The 18,897-nt window shown below is 60.8% G+C and overlaps 2 protein-coding genes across 3 annotated transcripts; both read right to left on the bottom strand.

Annotated features, from left to right (window-relative positions):
• Positions 1-1,448: 1,448 nt before the first annotated feature.
• Positions 1,449-7,602, bottom strand: TGIF2 (TGFB induced factor homeobox 2; the record flags this gene model as incomplete). The annotated part of the gene is made up of 3 exons (XM_080354616.1): positions 1,449-2,920; positions 6,412-6,650; positions 7,566-7,602. 3 exons carry the CDS (start codon positions 7,600-7,602, stop codon positions 2,336-2,338), a joined length of 861 nt encoding a protein of 286 aa, XP_080210742.1. The 3' UTR covers positions 1,449-2,335.
• A 6,772-nt stretch (positions 7,603-14,374) lies between these two features.
• On the bottom strand, positions 14,375-16,246 carry MYL9 (myosin light chain 9; the record flags this gene model as incomplete). 2 transcript variants are annotated; one of them, XM_080354601.1, is made up of 3 exons in its annotated part: positions 14,375-14,547; positions 14,737-14,898; positions 16,063-16,246. In XM_080354601.1, 3 exons carry the CDS (start codon positions 16,244-16,246, stop codon positions 14,375-14,377), a joined length of 519 nt encoding a protein of 172 aa, XP_080210727.1. The 2 variants fall into 2 exon arrangements, with proteins under 2 accessions (XP_080210727.1, XP_080210728.1); XM_080354602.1 differs by lacking the exon at positions 14,737-14,898.
• Positions 16,247-18,897: the final 2,651 nt, after the last annotated feature.

The raw sequence follows: 18,897 nt of genomic DNA, 5'->3' as shown, positions 1-18,897 counted from the left end.
GGTCAGGAGGAGGGAAGACACAAATGCCTCAGCCCTCCGCTGCTGCCAAACGCTTTCTGGTTCCCCGGCGCGGGGATCAAACGCTGTGGGAAGCAAGCACGGAGCAGACCGAAGGACGGCGGGTACATGCCGGCCTGTGCCAGGTACTGCCCCGCTTTTCCCACACCCAGCAATGCTCCTTAGAGCTCTTAAGCTGCTTTGGCTGAGTGTCAAGAGCGGGGGCTGGAGGTGAGGGAGGAGCAAGCATCCACCCCCAAATGACACAGGATGAAAAAATACTACACACCACACAAAACTAAAAAAACTTTTATTTGACAACAGAACAAATAAAAAGGTATTTACAGTAGTTTCTTGCTCCATAAATTTCAATCCAATTATCCCTGCCCTCCCCACTCCTTCTGGTCCATCCCCAGGGCGACCCCGCTGTCCCCGGCACAGGCACAGCCGCAGCGCTCTGCCCCGGCCCATCCGCTTTGGCTTGACTGGGGCAAAATAAGGGAAGGAGGCTAAAAAGCCTCTCCCTGCCCTGGGGGAGGAAACAGCTGCGGGGGACAGCGGGGGGAAGGGCTACCTAGAAATAAGGAAAGGAATCCTACAATTCATGGTTTTCCCCAGAAATGAGGCAGGGGGCAAAGGCTGGACATGAAACGGAGCTGGGGGAGATGAGGAAGGGGATATTCCCAGCCCCACAATGAGCATCCATCCAACGTGGTGCCCCCTGCCCAGCCGGGCAGCGCCGGAGCTGGAGCCATCACAGCACAGGGACACCCGGCCAAACACACACCATTGGCAAACCGTCCCGCAGCCCCGCTGGCACCGGGAACTCCTCTCCCCTTCTCTCTCGAGAAGAAAAGGGCTGGGGAGAAACACTAGTCCCCAAAAATCAGTGTCTTCCCTTTCCAGGCTCCATTATTCTGCAGCACTGCTCCCCCAGCACCACTGGTTCCAACCGCTGCACAGCACCAGATCCTGTGGCCATTATTATCTCTAGTCATGCAACTTAATAATCAGGCTAATTACCTAGGATTAGTGTTTCTCAGGATAGATAACATAGGTGCGTACGTATCGCTATTTAACTTATATTTTACAGTGGAACAGCAACATCTCAGTCCCAGGACCGGCACAGTGCCCAGGCTCCCGGTGACAGCCCAAAAACCACCCCAGGACGGGCTGGGGGGGACCGGCCACCTCCCAGCAGACACCAGCTTGTCACTAGAGGTCCCCAGCACCACACAAGCAGACACAGCCCCGCCAGCCCTGGAGCAAGAGCTGCAGGGAGGGGACAGGGAGCAACAGGACTCCGTCCGTTCCCGCTTGGCTGAGGAGACAACTCTGCTTTCCAGGAATGGCCATCCGCGGGCTGCCAGAACAACACGCACGCCCGTGCCTACAACACACCTCTTCCCAAGCTTGTTTTCTCTTTTTTTTTTTTAAAGATTAAAAAAAAAAACCAAAGAAACTGGATAAAAAATTTCACAGTCTGAGGCTTTGCATCCGCCCCCGCAGCCGCCTGCCGTCAGCGGCCCACCGCGCGCCCCTGCTCCGGACACCACGCGCACGTGTGCAGCGGGAACTCGAGAGAAACACGGGGAACTTGTGGAAATGCTTATCAGAGGAAAAAAAAATCATATAATAAATCACAAGTAAAGGGAAAATGGTTCAACGAAAAATTGCTAAACAGCACCATAGAGATTGCTACTGGCAGCATGTGTAACACCCTAAGGCGGGAGAGGAGGGTCCCGTGTTTTCCGTGCGAACAAATGCCACAGAATTCAGGTTTCCAGTTCATCTGTCCTTCACCCTCCCGCAGGCAAGGCAGGGCTCCCGCGGGCAAGGCAGGGCTCCTGGCCAGCGTAAGGTACAAGAGAGGGTCTCCACAAATAAAGGAGAAAAAGAAAAGGTCAGGGGGGAGAGATCAGATGTTTGGGAGAAAAAGCTTTTCATCCACAGTCCTTAAAACAGACACCAACTAAAAAAAAATAAAAATAAAAAAAAATCTCTCTTTCTCTCCCTGAAGCGTTGGCCGAACCCTTGTTCACAGGAGAGAGAAAAAGAAATCAGCAGGTTTTCCAAGGGTTGTTCCACAGGGACCGTCAGTTGCAGGGAGAGGCCAGTGAAGCTGCAAAGGTCTTTTCCCCGGGCTGCGTTCCCCCCAGGGCACCGTCTGGCAGCCAGGGCAGCAGGGGCACCTCCCGGCGGGGACAGCAGGAGGGGACAGTCCTTCCTCTCCCTGTGCTGACAGAGCCTGGAGCTCCCCGGGAGCCGGTCGGGGGGTGCAGGCAGATGGGGGCACAAGGGCGGAGGGCCAGGACCCCTGGAGGACGCACCCTGGGGGTTATTTGGAGAGGGAGGCCCCGGGGCGCTCAGTCTGGGGCGAGCGGGGCAGCTGCCCGCCCTGCCGCTGCGACTCCAGCTCGGCCGCCTTCTGCAAGGCCACCTCCACCAGCAGCTGGAAGCTGCTGAAGTCGTCACCAAAGAGCTCGGGGGGCGTGGGGGGCGGCGTGTTGAAGAGTCCACTGGTGGGGCTGGCCGCCTCGGCCCGGGCCAGCAAGGTGACGGTGCTGCCGGCGGCACCCGGCGGCACTTTGGGGACAGGGTCCAGCTCCGCCGGCTGCAAGCTGGGGGGCTTCTCCCGCTCAGGGCTGCGGGTGCTCAGCACCGTCAGGTTGCTGCCCAGCGCCTGCGCGGGGTGGCACAGTACCTGTGGGCACACAGACATTGACAGTACCTTGGAGGCCCCCGTGGCCGTCACAGGAGGTACCACCAGCACCCCGGAGCCAGCAGCAGCCCCCCGCGGCAGGGCCACCTCGCCAGCTTTGCCCCCTCGGCGGGAGATGGTGAACTGGTTGGGGTCCTTCCCATCCTTGCGCAGCATGTCGGGGAGCAGCCGCCGCCTGGCGTTGATGAACCAGTTGCAGATCTGGGAGGAGAGAGGGGTGAGAACTGTCAGTCCGGGGTGCCCCATAGGCACAGCAGCAGTCAGGGGCAGCAGCCAAGCCAGCAGAAGCCCCATCGGACCCAACAAGCAGCCACCACACATCCCAGCCACCACACGGCTCCCCTCAGCCCCGCGCCCCTTCCCGTGGGGCTCCGGAGAGGCAGAGCCGCTCCTGGCAGGGGCTGCCTGGCCCCCACGGAAACCCCAGCGCCGGCTGCTTCCTGCCCAGCACCGCCTGCCCGGGGCAGCCCCTTCCTCCTGCACCCCATCCTGGCCGCCCACAGTGCCACGCTCCCACCAGCCCTCCAGCCCACCCTGCCAGGGACCGTGCGCGGGTGCCAGCCCTCACGGCACTGCCATGCACCCCACGCCACTGCGCGGGACAAACAGCCCGGGCAGCTCTGGCGCCCCATGACCCAGAGCAAGGCTGCACAGAGCCGGGTTCTGCACTCTCCCCCCAGCACAGCCCCATAGTCCCAGCAACTGCCTGTGCCCGGCCACACGCAGGTAACACGGGGTGCAGCTCCCCGCACCCTCCCGGCGCTCCTGCCATCCCCCAGACAGGCCGGGCATTGCACACAATCAGCCTGGAGCCCCACGGCCTCAGGCGGGTCCCTGGTCTAGGGGGCAGTTTTCCTTTCTCCAGGCAACCGACCCCAGAGGTCAGCGTGCCCGGCCATGCCCCACACGCTGACCCAGTGCCAGCCCGGATGGCCGCGCTGAGGCTGCCCGGAGCAGACAGACGGCAGGACAGCAGCGTGGACGGGAAACCCCAAAAACCATCGGCTCACAGAGCTGCAGCCCCCACCCCGACGGCACCGCCAGGGTGGCGGCAGCACACCGACACCTTCCCGGGCCTCCCGCCCTGCGCCAGGGCACAGCAGCTTGACGGCTCTTCCAACATCTGCACGCCAAAGAGGCCGAGCTCTGGCCTTCAGAAACACAGCGGCCATGTATTCAGTCTCAGCCTTGTATTGTTTCTTCATCTTTATATAAAAATGCTACATTAAAATAACTGCCTTCTTCCTAGAAAACAATTAGAAGATAATAAATCTGAGGAAAAAAATAACTGATCTTTCCCAAATCAACAGCTACATAAAATATTTCCCTTGGGAAGAGAGAACTTACTACAACTTCGATCATGGCAAGATCTCAGTTGTCCTGTTTTTGTCTTTAAGACGATATTTGGCATTTAACACCTTCAAATTCACCAGTCTCACCCCCTTTTCCCTTCCAAACACTCTCCTCCCTCGCAAGCCTTAGCCAGGTCCCCCTCACATGATCTTATGATTCCACGGCCTTTCACTGCTGAAAACCCCCAACAACAGGGCTGGACTCCCAACAAAAAGCCCAACCAACCCTGCAGCACTGAGAAGCCCCCCAAAAATCCTACCACACTCCTTCCAGCACCCAGCTCTCTCTGGAGAACATGGCAGGAAGACGGGCACACACACTGCTGCTGCACAGCGCTGCCTGGCGCTGGGTACACCGCAGCTTTGCAGCAAGCAGCTTATTTTTTTTAAACACAGCCATTTCTTGGCCGCACCACCAGTGCACATTGGACCGTCACTCTGGGCTGCGTCTGTCCCCACCCCACCATGGGCACCCATCCCTCTGCAGGAGGAAAAGCCCGTCCCGGCAGGGGGCACGGGCCTGCAGACCTGCTGTTGGCCGGGAGCCTCGCCAGCAGCAGGCACCGCTTCCTGACCTCCCCGCTTTCTGCAAGGGAGACACGTGGCTTCCCGCTGCCCCTGGAGACCCAGAGCTGCGCTCCAGCTCCCTGGACACTGAACTGGGCAGGGGGACGCACAAATAAACACCCAGGGCTGTTCGTGCTGTGAAGAAGCAACTGGAGGGGTCAGATCAGCACCAATGGACTGAGCCTCTCCAGCCTTCCCATGGGGGCTTGTTCCACACCTCCAACCCAACATGTTTCTCCTCGTCAGATGGAGTAGCCCCCATGACATCCTGTCACGTCACCTCAGACTGACAGAAATCCCAGTGACAGCTTTCAGCTGGCCCTGAGAAGTGCCGCCGGGCTGGGACCCCCTGCCTGGGGGCTACAGGGCAGCCTCCGCCCCAGGCACACGCGGGCTGCAGGGGGCCCACGGGACAGACAACAGCAGTGTGTGGCACGGCCACACCTCGGCACAAGCCCGTGTGCCTGGAGCACCCTCCTCGGTCCCACAGAGCTCAGGGCACAGAGGGCCGGGCACCTGCTGGTCCCACTGCTGTGAGCCCCCACGCCAGGCACCGCCGTGCCAACCTCAGTCGAGGACAAGACCAGATTCCCACAGCCCCAAACCCATCGCTGAGCCCCCAGCACTCTGATTCGAGCCTCCCCAGGACCACTAGCCTCCCTGCAGAGCAGCTGCCCAGATACACATCTTTTGCACAGCCAGTATTTAAAGAAATACATTAAGATTAAAGTTTGCCTTGCTGGTCAGGAAAAGGGGAGGCAGGCAGGCACTGCCCACACACCGGTGTCTGGGCTGCCGCTGGCACAGCTGGCCAGAACTGCACTGAGCCGCAGGGAAAGGAGCCAGGGGTGCAGAGGAAGCCCCGAGGAGAGGAGCTCAGCTGCAAACCCACCGGCCCTTGCCTGCGCCCCTGCACACAGAGCTGCTTTCCACCGCGTGGTGCCACCAGAACAAGAGAACAGCAAAACCCCAGTTCATCTCCCAGCCTGCCAGGCTGGGAAAGGAGGGACAGGGCTCTGGGCACACAGGGATCCCCTGTGGGAGGCTGCTGGTGTCACCTGGATCAAAGGGACAGGCAGCTGCAGGCACGGTGAAAGCCAAAGCTGCAAGGAAGAACGCTGCCCACCCCCACGGCGAGCCAGGGCTCCTGGCTGCAAACCTGGCACAGCACCTGGAGAACATCCGCTCACAACCAGAGCCACCCCAGCCCAGGAGCCTTCAGCTTGGTGCCCCTTAATGCAACTGGTGTAACTGGGGCCAGCTGGGCCAGCCAGTACCTAGTGCTGCTATGGCCCCCAGGGCCAAAGCCCAGCCCAAGTGGCTTTTTCCATCATGGGACAGTTGCCCCTGCCCAGCTCTGTGTGCAGAGGGTTGGCCCTGGCCCCTTTCCTGGGGGGTGTCTAGGGCAATAGGACAAAGCAGCACACCCTGAATCCCTCCCACCTGTGGCAGCTTTTCCTAATGATAAGGTGGTGTTTAGTTTGTCCCCATCCAAGTTGCTCCATTTTCTGGACAACCAAAAAGCTCTGCTCCAGCACTGCCAAAAGATGGGCCCCCAGGGCACAGATTTCTGCCAAAAAGGGGCTGCCCACATGCAAGTGCCTTTGCTTCCCTGCATCCCCTCCCTGCCTCCTTGCTGCCTTTCAGAGGCAAGTGGTATCAGTGTGCCAAGTCCTGTGGGATCTTCGGTGGGGTTCTCCTGGTCTGGCCCATCCAAAACACCACGGCAGAGGACTCAGCAGTGTCCCCAGCATGAGGGGATGTGGCTCCTACCTGCAGCACAGAGAGGCTGGTCTGCCCCGACAGGCTGAGCTTCTCCTGCTCCGAGGGGTAGGCATTGAAGCGGTGCTCGTACAGCCAGTCCCGCAGGATCTTCACGGACTCCTTGGGCAGGTTGCCCCTTCTCTTCCTCTTGTTGGACTGTGAGGGGTCTGGGGATGTGGCGCTGTCGTCCTCCCCGAGGTCGCTATCCGACATGGTGGAGCTGCCTGCAGATCTCTCCTGGTTAAAGCCTGGCAAGGTGGAACCAAAGAGCAGGCATCAGGCAGAGTCCCGGCCAGGGCAGCACGGGGGGGATGCAGCCACAGACCCACTGATGCCTTCAAGCTGGAGGGCGGCTCACCCCCTCCTCATCCGGCTGGGGGGAAATCCAGGGGCAGAGGCCCCCCCGGGGAAGGAGAAGTTACAGACACCGGCCGAGACAACAGCCCACCCCAGCTCGCCGGTGCTCTGCGGGGACAGCACGGGCAGGAGCCCCGCACACGCCAGCGGGGTGCAGGGGGGACACTCGCAGCGGGCAAGAAAAGAGCAAGGATTTTGGGCGAAAAAAAAAAGACCAAAACCCCACAAATCTCAGCGGGAGAAAAGGCCGGGGCTGGCTAGTCGGAGTTGCTTCGGGCACAAGGAACCACGCGGGGTCATTGTGCGGCGGGGATGGAGGCGGGGGGCGACTTCCCCGCACCGCTGTCACGGGCCGGGGGCCCGGCGGCGCGGACCGGGCCGGACCCGCCGCCCCCGCCCGCAACAGGTAGCGCGGCGCCGGGGCCGCTCCCGCCGCGGACACAAAGCCGGGGAAGCGGCGAGCCCGAGCCCCAGCCCCCCCCGCCGCCCGGGGACGAGAAGGAGAAAGAAAGAGGAGTTGGAAGCTCGCCCACGGCCCCAAACCCCGCACCCCCGCAAACGGCAGAAACCGGCCCCAAAATAGCCCCGACCAAACAAACAACAACGGCCAAGTTAGAAACGACGCGGAAAAGGAACAAAACCCACCCGAGCGCGCCCACCCGCGACTCCCACAAACTTTTGGCGGCGGGGGCGGCTCCCGGCCCGGCAGCACAAAGGCGGCGGGGCCGCTCTCGGCTCCGCGCCGCCCCGCGCTCCCGGCCCGGCCGGGACTCCATGTTTGCCGCCCGCCCCGGCTGCGCTCTTACCCCCGGGCCGCCGCCGCCGCCGCCTCGGCCCTTGCATGGGCCGCGCCGGGGTCGCGCCGCCACCGCTGGTGCCGGGGGTGCGGCGGGACCCTCCCGCGGCGGCGGGGCGGGCGGCCGAGGCGCAGCGAAAAGTTTTGGGTGGGCGGCGGTGACAGATGCCGAGACAGAGTTCCCTTTGTTCCCGAGGAGGCAGGAACTCGGCCGGGCCCCCCGCCCCCGGCCCCGGCCCGCCCGCCCCCGGCTGTCACCGCCGCGGCACCGGGCAGGGGAGCCCCCGCCCCGCCGAGCCCCGGGCCGCTACCTGGCGGCACCGGCACCCCCGCTCGGCCACGGTGCCCGTCGGGAGGGGGACACGGTGCCCGTCGGGAGGGGGACACGGTGCCCGTCGGGAGGGAGCCCCGGGCTGCGGGGGCTGCAGGGGCTGCAGAAGTGTCGCGGTAACTCCCGCCGAGCGGAGCTGCATCCCGCACCCCAACAGGGGCACCCGCAAAGGGACGCTCATGCTCACCCACGCACGGCCACCTGCCCAGCGACACTCACTCAGGGACAGCCGCACAGGAGGACCCACCCAGGGGCACCCACCAAAGGATTCCCACCTAGGGACAGCCGCACAGGGACATCCACTCTGGAGGACCCACCCAGGGACCCCCACTCAGGGACACCTGCACAGGGACACCCACCCAGTGACATCCACCCAGGGACACCCATCCGTGAGCACCCAGCCCGGGACACTGCACAAGCTCCTTGCCCCAGGCCATGTTAAGGCTGAACCCTGTGTCTGAGCACCAAGGGGTCACTGGTGCCTGTGGGCAGTGAACAGGCAGGCACTGGTTGCAGGGACAGGCCTGGGGACAGGAGCTGCTGGGGTGAGTGTGGGTGACAGCCCCAGGGACCTCAGACCACCACTGCTCCCATGGCAGCGGAAGGTGTTTCAGAGCAACTGTGGTGACCCAGGAGGCACCTGGTGGTACCTTTGCCGTGTCCACTGACAACAGGCCAGGCTCTTTGGAGACCTTACTGGCCTGCCACCGCTCGCCGTCTGCCTCTCCACTGCAATAGCAGAGCCTAAGGTGACCTTCTGAGTTTTGGAGACCAAATCACTCCGTTTAAATGCAGGCATGCTGCTGGTCCAGGACGTGGGTCCTGCAGGATTTCCCCACTGTGTGCTCTGTGCCTTTCTGCAATGTGGGGCTGGGTCACACCTTCACCCTCTGCCAGACACTCAGGACAAGCAGGTGAGCAATGCCAAGCCCAGAAGGGAACGCATCCATCGTGTCCACCCTGGCATGATGCCCTTCATCGGTGGGACCCACAGAGACGAGCTGCTCTGAGCAGCGGTGCCACATCCCATGGGTTAGGCACCCTCTGGGCTGCGTGGGCGACGCAGTGAGAAACACAGGCTGATCCCTTCCAGCTCCTGCCATGGAGAAGGTGCTGCCGTGCGAAGTCAAGATGACCCCATGCAGCAGCCAGCCCAGAGGGGTGCCAGCAGAGAGACGCTTCTCTTGTGGATGTCCTCGTTGGCATGTCCATCCCCCCTCTTGGAGACGCCTGTGCTCATCCTTGCCAAACCGAGCACAGCGTGCGGGACCTATGTGCTCGTGGGGCACAGCAGCCCCAAGGGTCACCGGGTCCTGCTCCATCTTTCTCTACGCAGAGCTTATTTGCCGTTTGCGTCTGATGGCACCTGGCACAGAAGCCGGCCTCGGGGCCGCTCTGCCCTCCCAGGTTCCATCACATTTGCAAGCTGTGCTGCAGCTCCCCTTCTTCCCCTCTTTTCTGCTTGCAGGGAGAAAGATGGGAATCCATTTGGGTATTGAGAAAGGCTGAAAAATAAACTTCTATGGTAGGTTTTTGGTCTGTGAAAAGCAGACTGTGTGGTGCAATAAATAATTAAATGAAACTAACAGGAGAATTCCTTAAAGTATTTGTTTAGTTGCTTCTAAACCTTACGTCCTAAGTGAAACTGTACCCACAAATTGCTATTGCTGCATTAATGCAAACGCAGTGTGGGCTGGTGAACCACAAATGAGGTGTGGAGTCAGCCCTGGGAGCAAATCCTGTCTGCTGCAAGTTTGTACCAGTGCCCGGTGCACCCCTGGCCCAGGCAGCCCCCTCACACCAGGGGCGCTCCTGCCTGCTCTGCTCCCTGCCCAGGCACCCAGCCTGTTCCTGGTGGGTGACGCCAGAGTCCCCGTGGTCTGTGTCAGCCACCGTGCCCAGGCAGAACTGTCCATCCGAACAGTATGGTTTTGCTCCCACCCTTCGACAAAGGCTGTATTAGTCTTCTGCCTAATTGACACATCTGGGAAATGGTGCCTGGGCTCAAATACCTGCCCAGGGTTAGGCCATGAGCCCTCCTGCGCTCCCTGGGCTGCAGATACAGGCCATGTAGAAGCAGCCTCGGAAAAATCCAACTGGATGCCGGAGCACAGCATCTTGGGGATCCAAAATCCCTGGACAAACGCAGCCTGGAACAGGAGCCAGGGAGCTGCATCTGATGGGGAATTGGGAGCTTTGTGGGGCCAGGGGCCATGGCAGGGGCTCTGCCTCTTGCTAAGGGCTTGTCCAGGCTGAGTCCCCCCAACCGGCCCTGCAAAGTCTGGCCAGGCCCATTGACATGACAATACTATTAAACTTCAGCAATTTGAAAAACAATCAGCCAGCAAGAGCCTGAAGGGGGATGCTGGAAAAGCCAGGCAGCCTCCGAGAGGTGTCCCAGGTACAGCTCCCTCCACCCTTTGCCCTCCCTCTGGTGCTGGGAGTGCTGTTAACAGGGCTTTTCTACTGGTGAACAGCCTGCCTTTGCTCTGCAAAAGCCAAGGCACGGTGGCTGGAGTCATGGCAGCATCAGGAGGGAAGCGATAACTGGGTTTGTCTGTCCCCTGTGCAGGGGTGGAGTGGGAGCCTCGGGCTGGTGAGCTTAACCCATCTCCTGCAGAGATTTAAATGCAGATTTAAAGGTTTAAAAGCAATCGCCGCCTCCTTGCTGAAGATACCAATGGTTGCACTATGGTGCCATCGCTAAGGGCTGGTGTGTGCCAGCTGGGCACCGACTGCGAACCAGCAGCACCGCAAGAACACCCAGTGCCCAGCTGCTGGTGCCACGGCCCCGCGGTGCCGGGCTCAGCTGCAGCACCAGCTGCTCCACCACCTCCAGCACTGTGTGATCCTGCCCAGCTCCAGCACTGGAGCCCCACACTTGGGCACCACAGCCCCTCCATCTCCTCCTGCCCCTCCCCATGGGGCAGCCATGCCCTTCCAGAGACCATAGGGTAGGAGCAGACCCTCTTTCAGCAAGTGCTGCCATATCCTTTGCCTCTCTGATATTCCCATAACCTGTGTAATTTGACATGAAAAAGTGATGCTCTGGGGGCATCAGGGTGGAGCTCACAGCTCTGGAGAATGGCACTCGTGGGTCATGGTTTGGAGGAAGCCTCTCTGGGCTGCACAGACAGTTCTTGTTCAGGTTAAGGGAGGGGAATAATTCCATGGGGAGAGCTGACACAACAGGAGCTGCCACTCGGAGCAGCCAGGGCAGCTCCTGGGCCCCTGGCCAGGCTGCATGTAGGATCAGGAGCAAGAGCTGAAGAAATAGGCCAGCAGGAGCCTCCTGAAGTTCAGCAAGGAGAAATGCAAAGTCCTGCTCACAGGAGGGTCGGTCCCAGGCACCAGGATGTGCCAGGGGCTGCCCAGCTGGGAAGCAGCTTGGTAGGAAAGGTCCTGGGGGCCTGGAGGACACAAGTTGACCATGAGCCAACAAGGTGCCCTTGTAGCCAAGTATGGCAATGGCATCCTGGGCTGCATCAGTCCCAGCGGGGCCAGGGAGCGGATCCTTCTCCTCTGCTCAGCTCTGGTGAGGCAGCCCTGGGGTGCTGGGCTCCCCAGCACACGAGAGACAGGACATACTGGAGAGAGTCCCGTGAAGGGCCATGGAGATGATGCAGGGACTGGAGCGTCTCTGCTGTGAGAGGCTGAGAGAGCCGGGACTGTTCACTGGAGCAGAGCAGGCTCAGGGAGATCCCGTCGGTGTGGAGATACTGGAGGGAGGGTGCAGGCAGGACAGAGCCAGGCCCTGCCAGTGGTGCCCAGGGACAGGACCAGAGGCCACGGGCACAAACTGGAACACAGCAAGGTCCCCTGAACATCAGGAAACACTTTTTCACTGGGAACAGCTCTTTTAGATTGAAGTAAAAGGACAGTTATTTTCTGAATTTGGTGCTCTCTCGCACCCCCTCCTGCCGCCCCACCCCACGCACACACTTCTGAAATTAAACATTTAGTTTTATTTTGATGCTAACACCTTAGAAATCACTGAGTCAAGACAGGTCAGCCTGCTGGCTACGGTTCTTCTGATGCAGCGCAGGACACACTTGGCTTTCCAGGCTGCAAGCGCACATTGCCAGCTCTCAATCAATTTGTCCTTCTCCGCAGGGCTGCTCTCAACCCGTCCATCCCCCAGCCTGAGCTGGTACTGGAATGCAGGACCTTGCAGCTGGCCTGGTTGAACTTCATGAGGTTCATATCGGTGCAAATAGTTGAGGGGTTGCTGATGTTTCTTTCTCCCTCCTTGGGTTAAGGGGTTGGCCAAAATGGATGAAGTCTTTATGGGGAATGCGTGTTTGATAGCACAGGAGAACTGCCCCACCTGCTTGTGTTGGTAGCACCAGGGGCTTTCCAAGAGCACAGGCTGATGGATGATGTGAGCCGATGTGACTGGAAAGGTTGCTCTCCAGCCTCTGCACCGCTGGGAAAGCCGGGAAGCCGACAGCTGAGCAAAAACAGGGGGCTGGGCTCAGTTAGTACCAGAAATGAGAAGAAATAATGAAGCATAGAAAGGGCTCTGACCATTGTTGGACTAACTGGTATGTCTTCTGGTGTCCCATCTCCCATCATGGCTAGAAGCAGGTGCCAAAAGAGGACAAGAACAGAGCCTGAGGGTGTGATGCTCCTGGCCCCAGACGCCCTGAGCCAGACGTGGTTCCTGCGTGTCTGGTAACACCCGTGGCTGAGGCCTTGCTGAAGCTGGAGGTCCTTTCCCACACCACTCAGTGTATCTCCAGCATCAGCCCCTCTGCCCCAAAGTGATGTCTGTGAGACAGTCACTTTTATGTGAGTCCCAGTGAAAGGGACTTTTCAAAAAGCATCCTGCCCTCCAGCAGCCTTCAGGCCCTGGGCTTTGCTCTGGAAGTGAGAGACCTGTAGGTTTCTCCCTGGTAGGGCATGGAATTAGGGAAGGAATCTGCGAGCCTGGAGGTGGGCTGGTTTGGGGCTGTTGCTGCAGGGCATGAGCCATGACCCTGGGAGCTCACTGGAAAGTAAGTGTTCAGCCTTTCATGTCTCTGTATCCCGGATAATTCAGTTAATCTTTCCTTGTGTTGGTAGCACTTGCAAATAGAAGCACTGAGAACCAAGGAGAAGCTTATCAACCGTGGGTCATCTCCCCGTGAGAGCACCTCCTGTGGCCTGGCAGGTCCCTGCGCAGGGACGGGGCTGGTGACCGCGCTGATCGCAGCAGCACGCACCACAGAGCCCCGCGGGCCTCGTCCGAGCTTTTCCAGCGCACTGGGAGCATCTCCGGCATGCACTGTGCCCTCACCAGCTTCTGTGGGTTTGCATCACGTTTTCTGCTATTTTAAATAAAGAAATGCAGGAAAGCCATCCTTCCAGGGCAGAGAGACCAGATGACTTCAAGCAGCACTTAAGATAGCAGCTTTGCAAGGTGGGAGTCCCCCTGCACCCCTACACCCTTATTCAGGTGGTGATAAATAGCCAAACCAAGGGGACAACCCCCCCTCTCCATTTCTCACCCTCCCTGTCTCATACCTGCACCCCTGCCCCCTCAGGGTGACGCAAAAGGGTGGTGGAGCCTCCGAGACCCCGAACCAGCTGATGGGGGAAGTGTGGCCAGCACTTGCCAAGTGTATCTCAGTCTGCCCACCCTGACGCAGGGGCCAAGCAGAACCCTCATCCCGTCACCATGGGATCAGAAAACAGTGCTCAAGCTGATTTTCTGCAGGTTTGGAGTGATTTTCAAAAGAAGGCTCCTCAGCTGGAAGGAGCCCCGGCTGGCAACAGCAGCGAGGTGGGGAGACATGGTGCCCAAACCCACCCCCAGACCCACCAGGTGCCCAGTCCCACCCCTCAGACCCGCCAGGCAGTCAGACAGCTCGCCACGGCACGGCATGGCGTGGTACGGCACGGCACGGCGTGGTACGGCACGGCACGGGTCCGCGGGGGAGTCGCACACAGCACACCTCTGTATCACACCCGTCAGATTTTATGCACCGCTTCGGCTTCCCAGATCCCTCAGATCACAGGCTCTAAAGCCATAAAACAGCCAGGGAGGAGGAAACAAAGTGGGTTTTCTTTCATAAACAAGGGGAGTGTGGGAGGAGGGGGAGAGGCGCTTTCTCTCTGTGCTGTGGCCCTGAGACAGGGATCGTTTGGGCCCGAGCCAGCCAAAACCCCACGGGGCAGCGCTCACCTGGAAGCTCACCCTGGCCCCAGGGACTGGTGGCATGGTGGCTTTGAGGGGGTCAGCTGCTACTGGGGGGGTCATAGCCAGGCTGGGGGCCCCACTGGGGCGAGCCTGTGGGTGGGAGAGGCAATGGGAGGTGAGGTCTGGGACTGGTGGATGGGCACACAGTGGTGAAGCGATGGCAGCACTTCCCCTCCAAGCGTGACCTGATGTGGGGTGACGGTCCTGGGAGGTGTTTCCCATGGGGGAGCTGCTGTGGGGCAGCAAGGGGGGCCGAGGGGCAGGGGTGCGCACAGGGAGAGGCAGAGGGGATGGGCAGCCCCGGGCTCTAATCGTCCTTGTCCTTGGCCCCGTGCTTCAGGATGCGGGTGAACTCCACATAGTTGAAGTTGCCCTTCTTGTCGATGGGTGCCTCCCGGTACATCTCATCCACCTCCTCATCAGTGAATCTGTCTCCCATGGTGGTCAGCAGCTCGCGCAGATGGTCCTCATGAATGAAGCCTGTGGGGACAGGGTGGGGTGGCGTTAGCAGGAGACAGCACAGGAGGGCTGAGTGGCAGGACCTTCCCTGTCTCTCCCAAAGGTTCCCCTGGCCACTGTCCTGCTCTGGAGCTGCCTGGGGACTGTCCCCAAGGATCTGGCCCAGCCCTCGTCCTGGCTGCCCGAAAGGCAGGGCAGGCAGCACCTGACCTGATGCCTCCTCGTCGAAGCAGGCAAAGGCATTGCGGATGACGTCCTCTGGGTCGGTGCCGTTCAGCTTCTCCCCGAACATGGTGAGGAACATGGTGAAGTTGATGGGCCCCGGTGCTTCACTCATCATGCCCTCCAGATACTCGTCCGTGGGGTTCTTCCCTGCCAGACACAGGCGGAGGTGTGTGTTCATGCCCTGTCCCCCCACAGGACCAATCCCCAAAGCCAGCCCACCTATTCAGCTGGCTGAGTTTTTTTAATTGCAAATGAATTTGCTGGCACGTGTTCACCCACCCCACAAACAAGGGAAGGGGGTTTCCACAGTGCCTGGCGCTGCACCCTCAGCAGCTCTCCCGTGCTTTAATCCACGCCCCAGGCCACTTGGAAGCAACCTCTGCCAGGCTCAGCCCTGAGGGAGATGCAGGAATTCGCCTGGGGGTCACCAGGAACTAACCCCCCGGCTTTTCCCCATTCCTGTGGCAGCTGAGACCCTGCCCCCTGCCAAGGAGGGGGGCAGCAATGTCCCTGTGTGAGCCGCATTCTGCTGATGTCTGTAGCACTGCTCCTGCCATGGATGCACCAGCAATGGTTTAAGCTCCGCTACTGAGGTGCCCCAGCACCCAGCCCCTCTCTGCTCCCAGAGCTGCTTCTCTCAGGGAGGGGGGAGGTCCCTCCCAGGGCCAGGCAGGACCTCCAGAACAGGTTTGGCTGCCAGGTCAATCATTGACAGACCTCCGAAAGCGCCATGGAGGCACCACGGGGAGCGGGAGGTGGAAGCCACGGCCTGCAGTGAAGGAGAAGAGGCTTAGGGTTCAGGATACAGCCAGAGCTGCAAGTCTCAACTGGTCAAGGTATCGTGCCAGCACAGGGACCTGCCTCTTCTGTCACCCCAGCTGAGAGCAACAGGAGCTTTGTCCCACAGGGTACAACCCCAGGTGATATTCTGGGGTGAGACCACTCAGATACTCAATGGCTGCAGCTGGTGGTTGCTCCTAGAGCAAAGCTTCTCCGGCCCCAAGGGTCTCTTCCCTTCTAGTGAGCACGGCTGTAAAAGCAGCACATCAGGCTGCTGCCCTTGGGTACCTCCACAAACACACCTTGTGCCGTCAGCTGGTGCCAGCAGAGAAATCTGCCCCAGGTTTCACAGCCAGCATCAGGCTGGCCCAAAGCAGAAGGGCTGTGCCCCAACAGCACCCCACCAAAGCTGGTCTCCACCACTGGGTGTGAGGCACTAGGTGACCCAGCAGCTCTCCCCACTTGCCAAGGAGATGTTGAGGGCAGAGGGGCTGAAGGACACGTGGAGGCACGAGGGGAGGATCTGCTCACCGAGAGAAGCCAGCATGTCATGCAGATCCTCCTTGTCAATGAAGCCATCACGGTTCTGGTCCATCATGTTGAAGGCTTCCTTGAACTCCTGGATCTGCGACTGGTCGAACATGGCAAAGACATTGGAGGTGGCGCGCTGGGGACGCTTCTTGGTGGTCTTGGCTTTGGCACGTTTGCTGGACATCTTGGCGGCTGGGGTGGTACCTGGGGGCCGGGCAGCAGGCAGGGGTGTCAGGGGGCCGGCGACAGGCAGAGCCGGGGAGGCTGGAGCAGAGGCAGGGACACACAACTCCTGGCACATCCTCCCATGCCTCGGTTTCCCTGCCACTCACACAGTTTGGCAACAACGAGATAAGGTGGCCACAGAGTTGTACATGGGGACAGGTGACATTCAGGCTCTAACGAGTCCCTTGGGAAGTCACAAGCACTCACTGGCACCCTTTGCCCAGGGCTGTCCCTACCGGCTGCAGACAGGGCTCCCCAAACTCACTTGCCACTCGCCCCCTTCGCACCCCAGGCACAGGGAGAGATGCCCAGCCCAGCACCCAGCGCTCCCCCACTCTGCCAGTCCCGGGTTCCCATGGGGACAGGTGCCTCGGCATTTTGGGCAGAGCTCAACCATGGCCCCTGCCCCCCGGCAGGGCTCCCCCCAGCAATGGGTGTCCCTGCACACCCTCCCTTCCGCTGCCCAAGGCAGCCGCAGCCCGTCCCCGGGCCATGGGCAGCACCCAGCGGGAAGGGGTTATCTGCCCCGGGCACATTCCTCACATACCACCGCCTCCCTTCCCCCTCCGTCCCCGCTCCCTCCATCCCACCTCCCGCCCCCGCCGGGCCAAAGGCCGCGTCCCTCCCCGCTCTGCCCGGGGAGCCCACGGGAAGGGCCCCGAAGCGGTGGGGAAAGGGGGTCAGGGACCTCTTGGGGCTGCAGAGCCCTGCGGGGCGGGGGCGCAGCAGCTGAGTAATGCCGGGAGCACGGGGCGCCCAGGACTGGTGCTGTTGTTACAGGTAATGAATGCCAGGAGAAGGCAGCAGCCCGGAGGAGCAAAGAGGGGGGGCAGCTGTGGATGGGCACACGTTTGGGGACATGGCTGGGGCAATGTATGTCCCATAGTGAATGGCAAAGGCAGCACATGGACCCCAGATACCACCAAGGCAAGACAACAGCAGGAAAACCTGATCTCTCAAAGGGGTGTTCCTGCCCCCAGCCCGTGCTGGCGAGCACCCAGCAGAGCCAGGCGGGAGCAGGGAGCCCATGCCCAGCAGCGAGATGGTACCTGAGCCCCTCCACAGCCTCCAAGCAGTGGTTTGGTGTCATTCCCTCATGCTGCCAGGCTGAGGGACGCAGTTGGAATTTAAGACATCCTGCACCACGGGTGCTGGGCACCCAAACAGGATCTGTATGGGGTGCTCAGCACCCCCCTGTGACCACCAACGTTACCTGAGAGGAGGATGCTCAGACCTCTCCCAGTGGAATCCCAGCCAGCGTTACTCAGCAAGACGCCAGCAAAGATGCCCGGCAGAGTGAGGGTGGCAGCTGCCAGCTCAGCACGGCCCCATGGGGAGGTCTGGGGTGGGATCAGCCCAAGGGAGAGATGCTGCTCAGAGCCTTCATGTGTCTACTGCGGCCATTTCTCCCTCATGTGCAGCCCCATGCCTCAGTTTCCCTATCTGGGTCAGCACCTGGCATGGGGAACAGCTGCGGGGGGCAAGGTTAAATTAATTTGGCCTTGACTATCCTTGTGGGTCCCTTCCAACTCAGGACATCCTATGATTCTGTGATAATGGATTAATGAATTAATTGTTCGGGGGAAGAACAGAGTATTACTACTCTGTTCCGCCGTGTCCCCTGCCGTGGCAGGCAGCAGGGCCGCCTGCCTTCCTGCCTTTGCCGGACACGCAGCAGTTAAGAAGCCGCATCATGCTGCGTGAAGCAGCACAAAGCAACAACAGCAGTGAGCTGTGTGCCAGCAGCTGTGCCCGCTGGCCCGGCCACCCTGGGCATGCCGCTCGGGACCCGCTCCCCGGCTGGGTCCTTAACGCTGACACCCAGGGCGCCGCAGGAGCACCCGTCCTAGCGGGGCCCCAGCGCTGGCTTGTCCGAGGCCTGAGCAAAAAGCCTTCCACACCTGCACGGCTCCCACCAGCCCTCCCTGCACCGGACCTGCTTGCCAGCTCTTTCCCTCCCCTTTTCCAAGGGGCTGCAAAGGGGGGAGCTGGAGTGGCCACCAGCCTGGTCCCCAGGCTCATCTGGGCTGCACTAGAAGGACATTCTAGGGGCTGTGGTGAGTGCCACATCCCAGCTATGGTGACAGTGCCTGCAGGGCTGGCTGGCACCATGGTGCCCAGTCAAGCTCAGAGGGGGCTGGGGACTCTTTCCCCACCCCTACACCCGCTCCCATCCCCCTGTGGCAGCATTGCACCACACCAGAGAGCCTGGCAGCACCCGCTGAGCCCCAGCCAGGGCCTTCGTCTGCAGGGGAGGTGCTTCATGTCCCCCACACGGTCCCCTCCTCATTCCACATGAGCCCCAGTGGCTGCAGGGCTGGGATGGACACAGCGCTGCCCACATCCCCTCCCTCGTGTGGCCCCAGTGCCTACCGACAGTCACCAAATCACCCCGGCACCCCCCAGATGTGCTGTTCTTCCCCAGTGTCCCCCAGGAAAGAGGCGTGTGTCACAGCAGCAGGATGGCTGAGTGGGCAGGAGATCTCAGTCCCCCCTGCTTCCTCCAGCACGGCTGTACCGCGAAGCTCTTTGCGACGGATCAGCCTCTTTCTGCAGGCTCTGCCGGCCCCTGCGTGCGCTGCCGACCCTGAGCCGCAGCCAGGCCTGGGG

The sequence above is a fragment of the Nesoenas mayeri genome (genome assembly GCF_963082525.1).
Source record: "Nesoenas mayeri genome assembly, chromosome: 16".
Classification (NCBI taxonomy): domain Eukaryota; kingdom Metazoa; phylum Chordata; class Aves; order Columbiformes; family Columbidae; genus Nesoenas; species Nesoenas mayeri.
The sequence above is the reverse complement of the archived record's forward strand: the minus strand, read 5'-3'. Positions and strand labels throughout refer to the sequence as shown.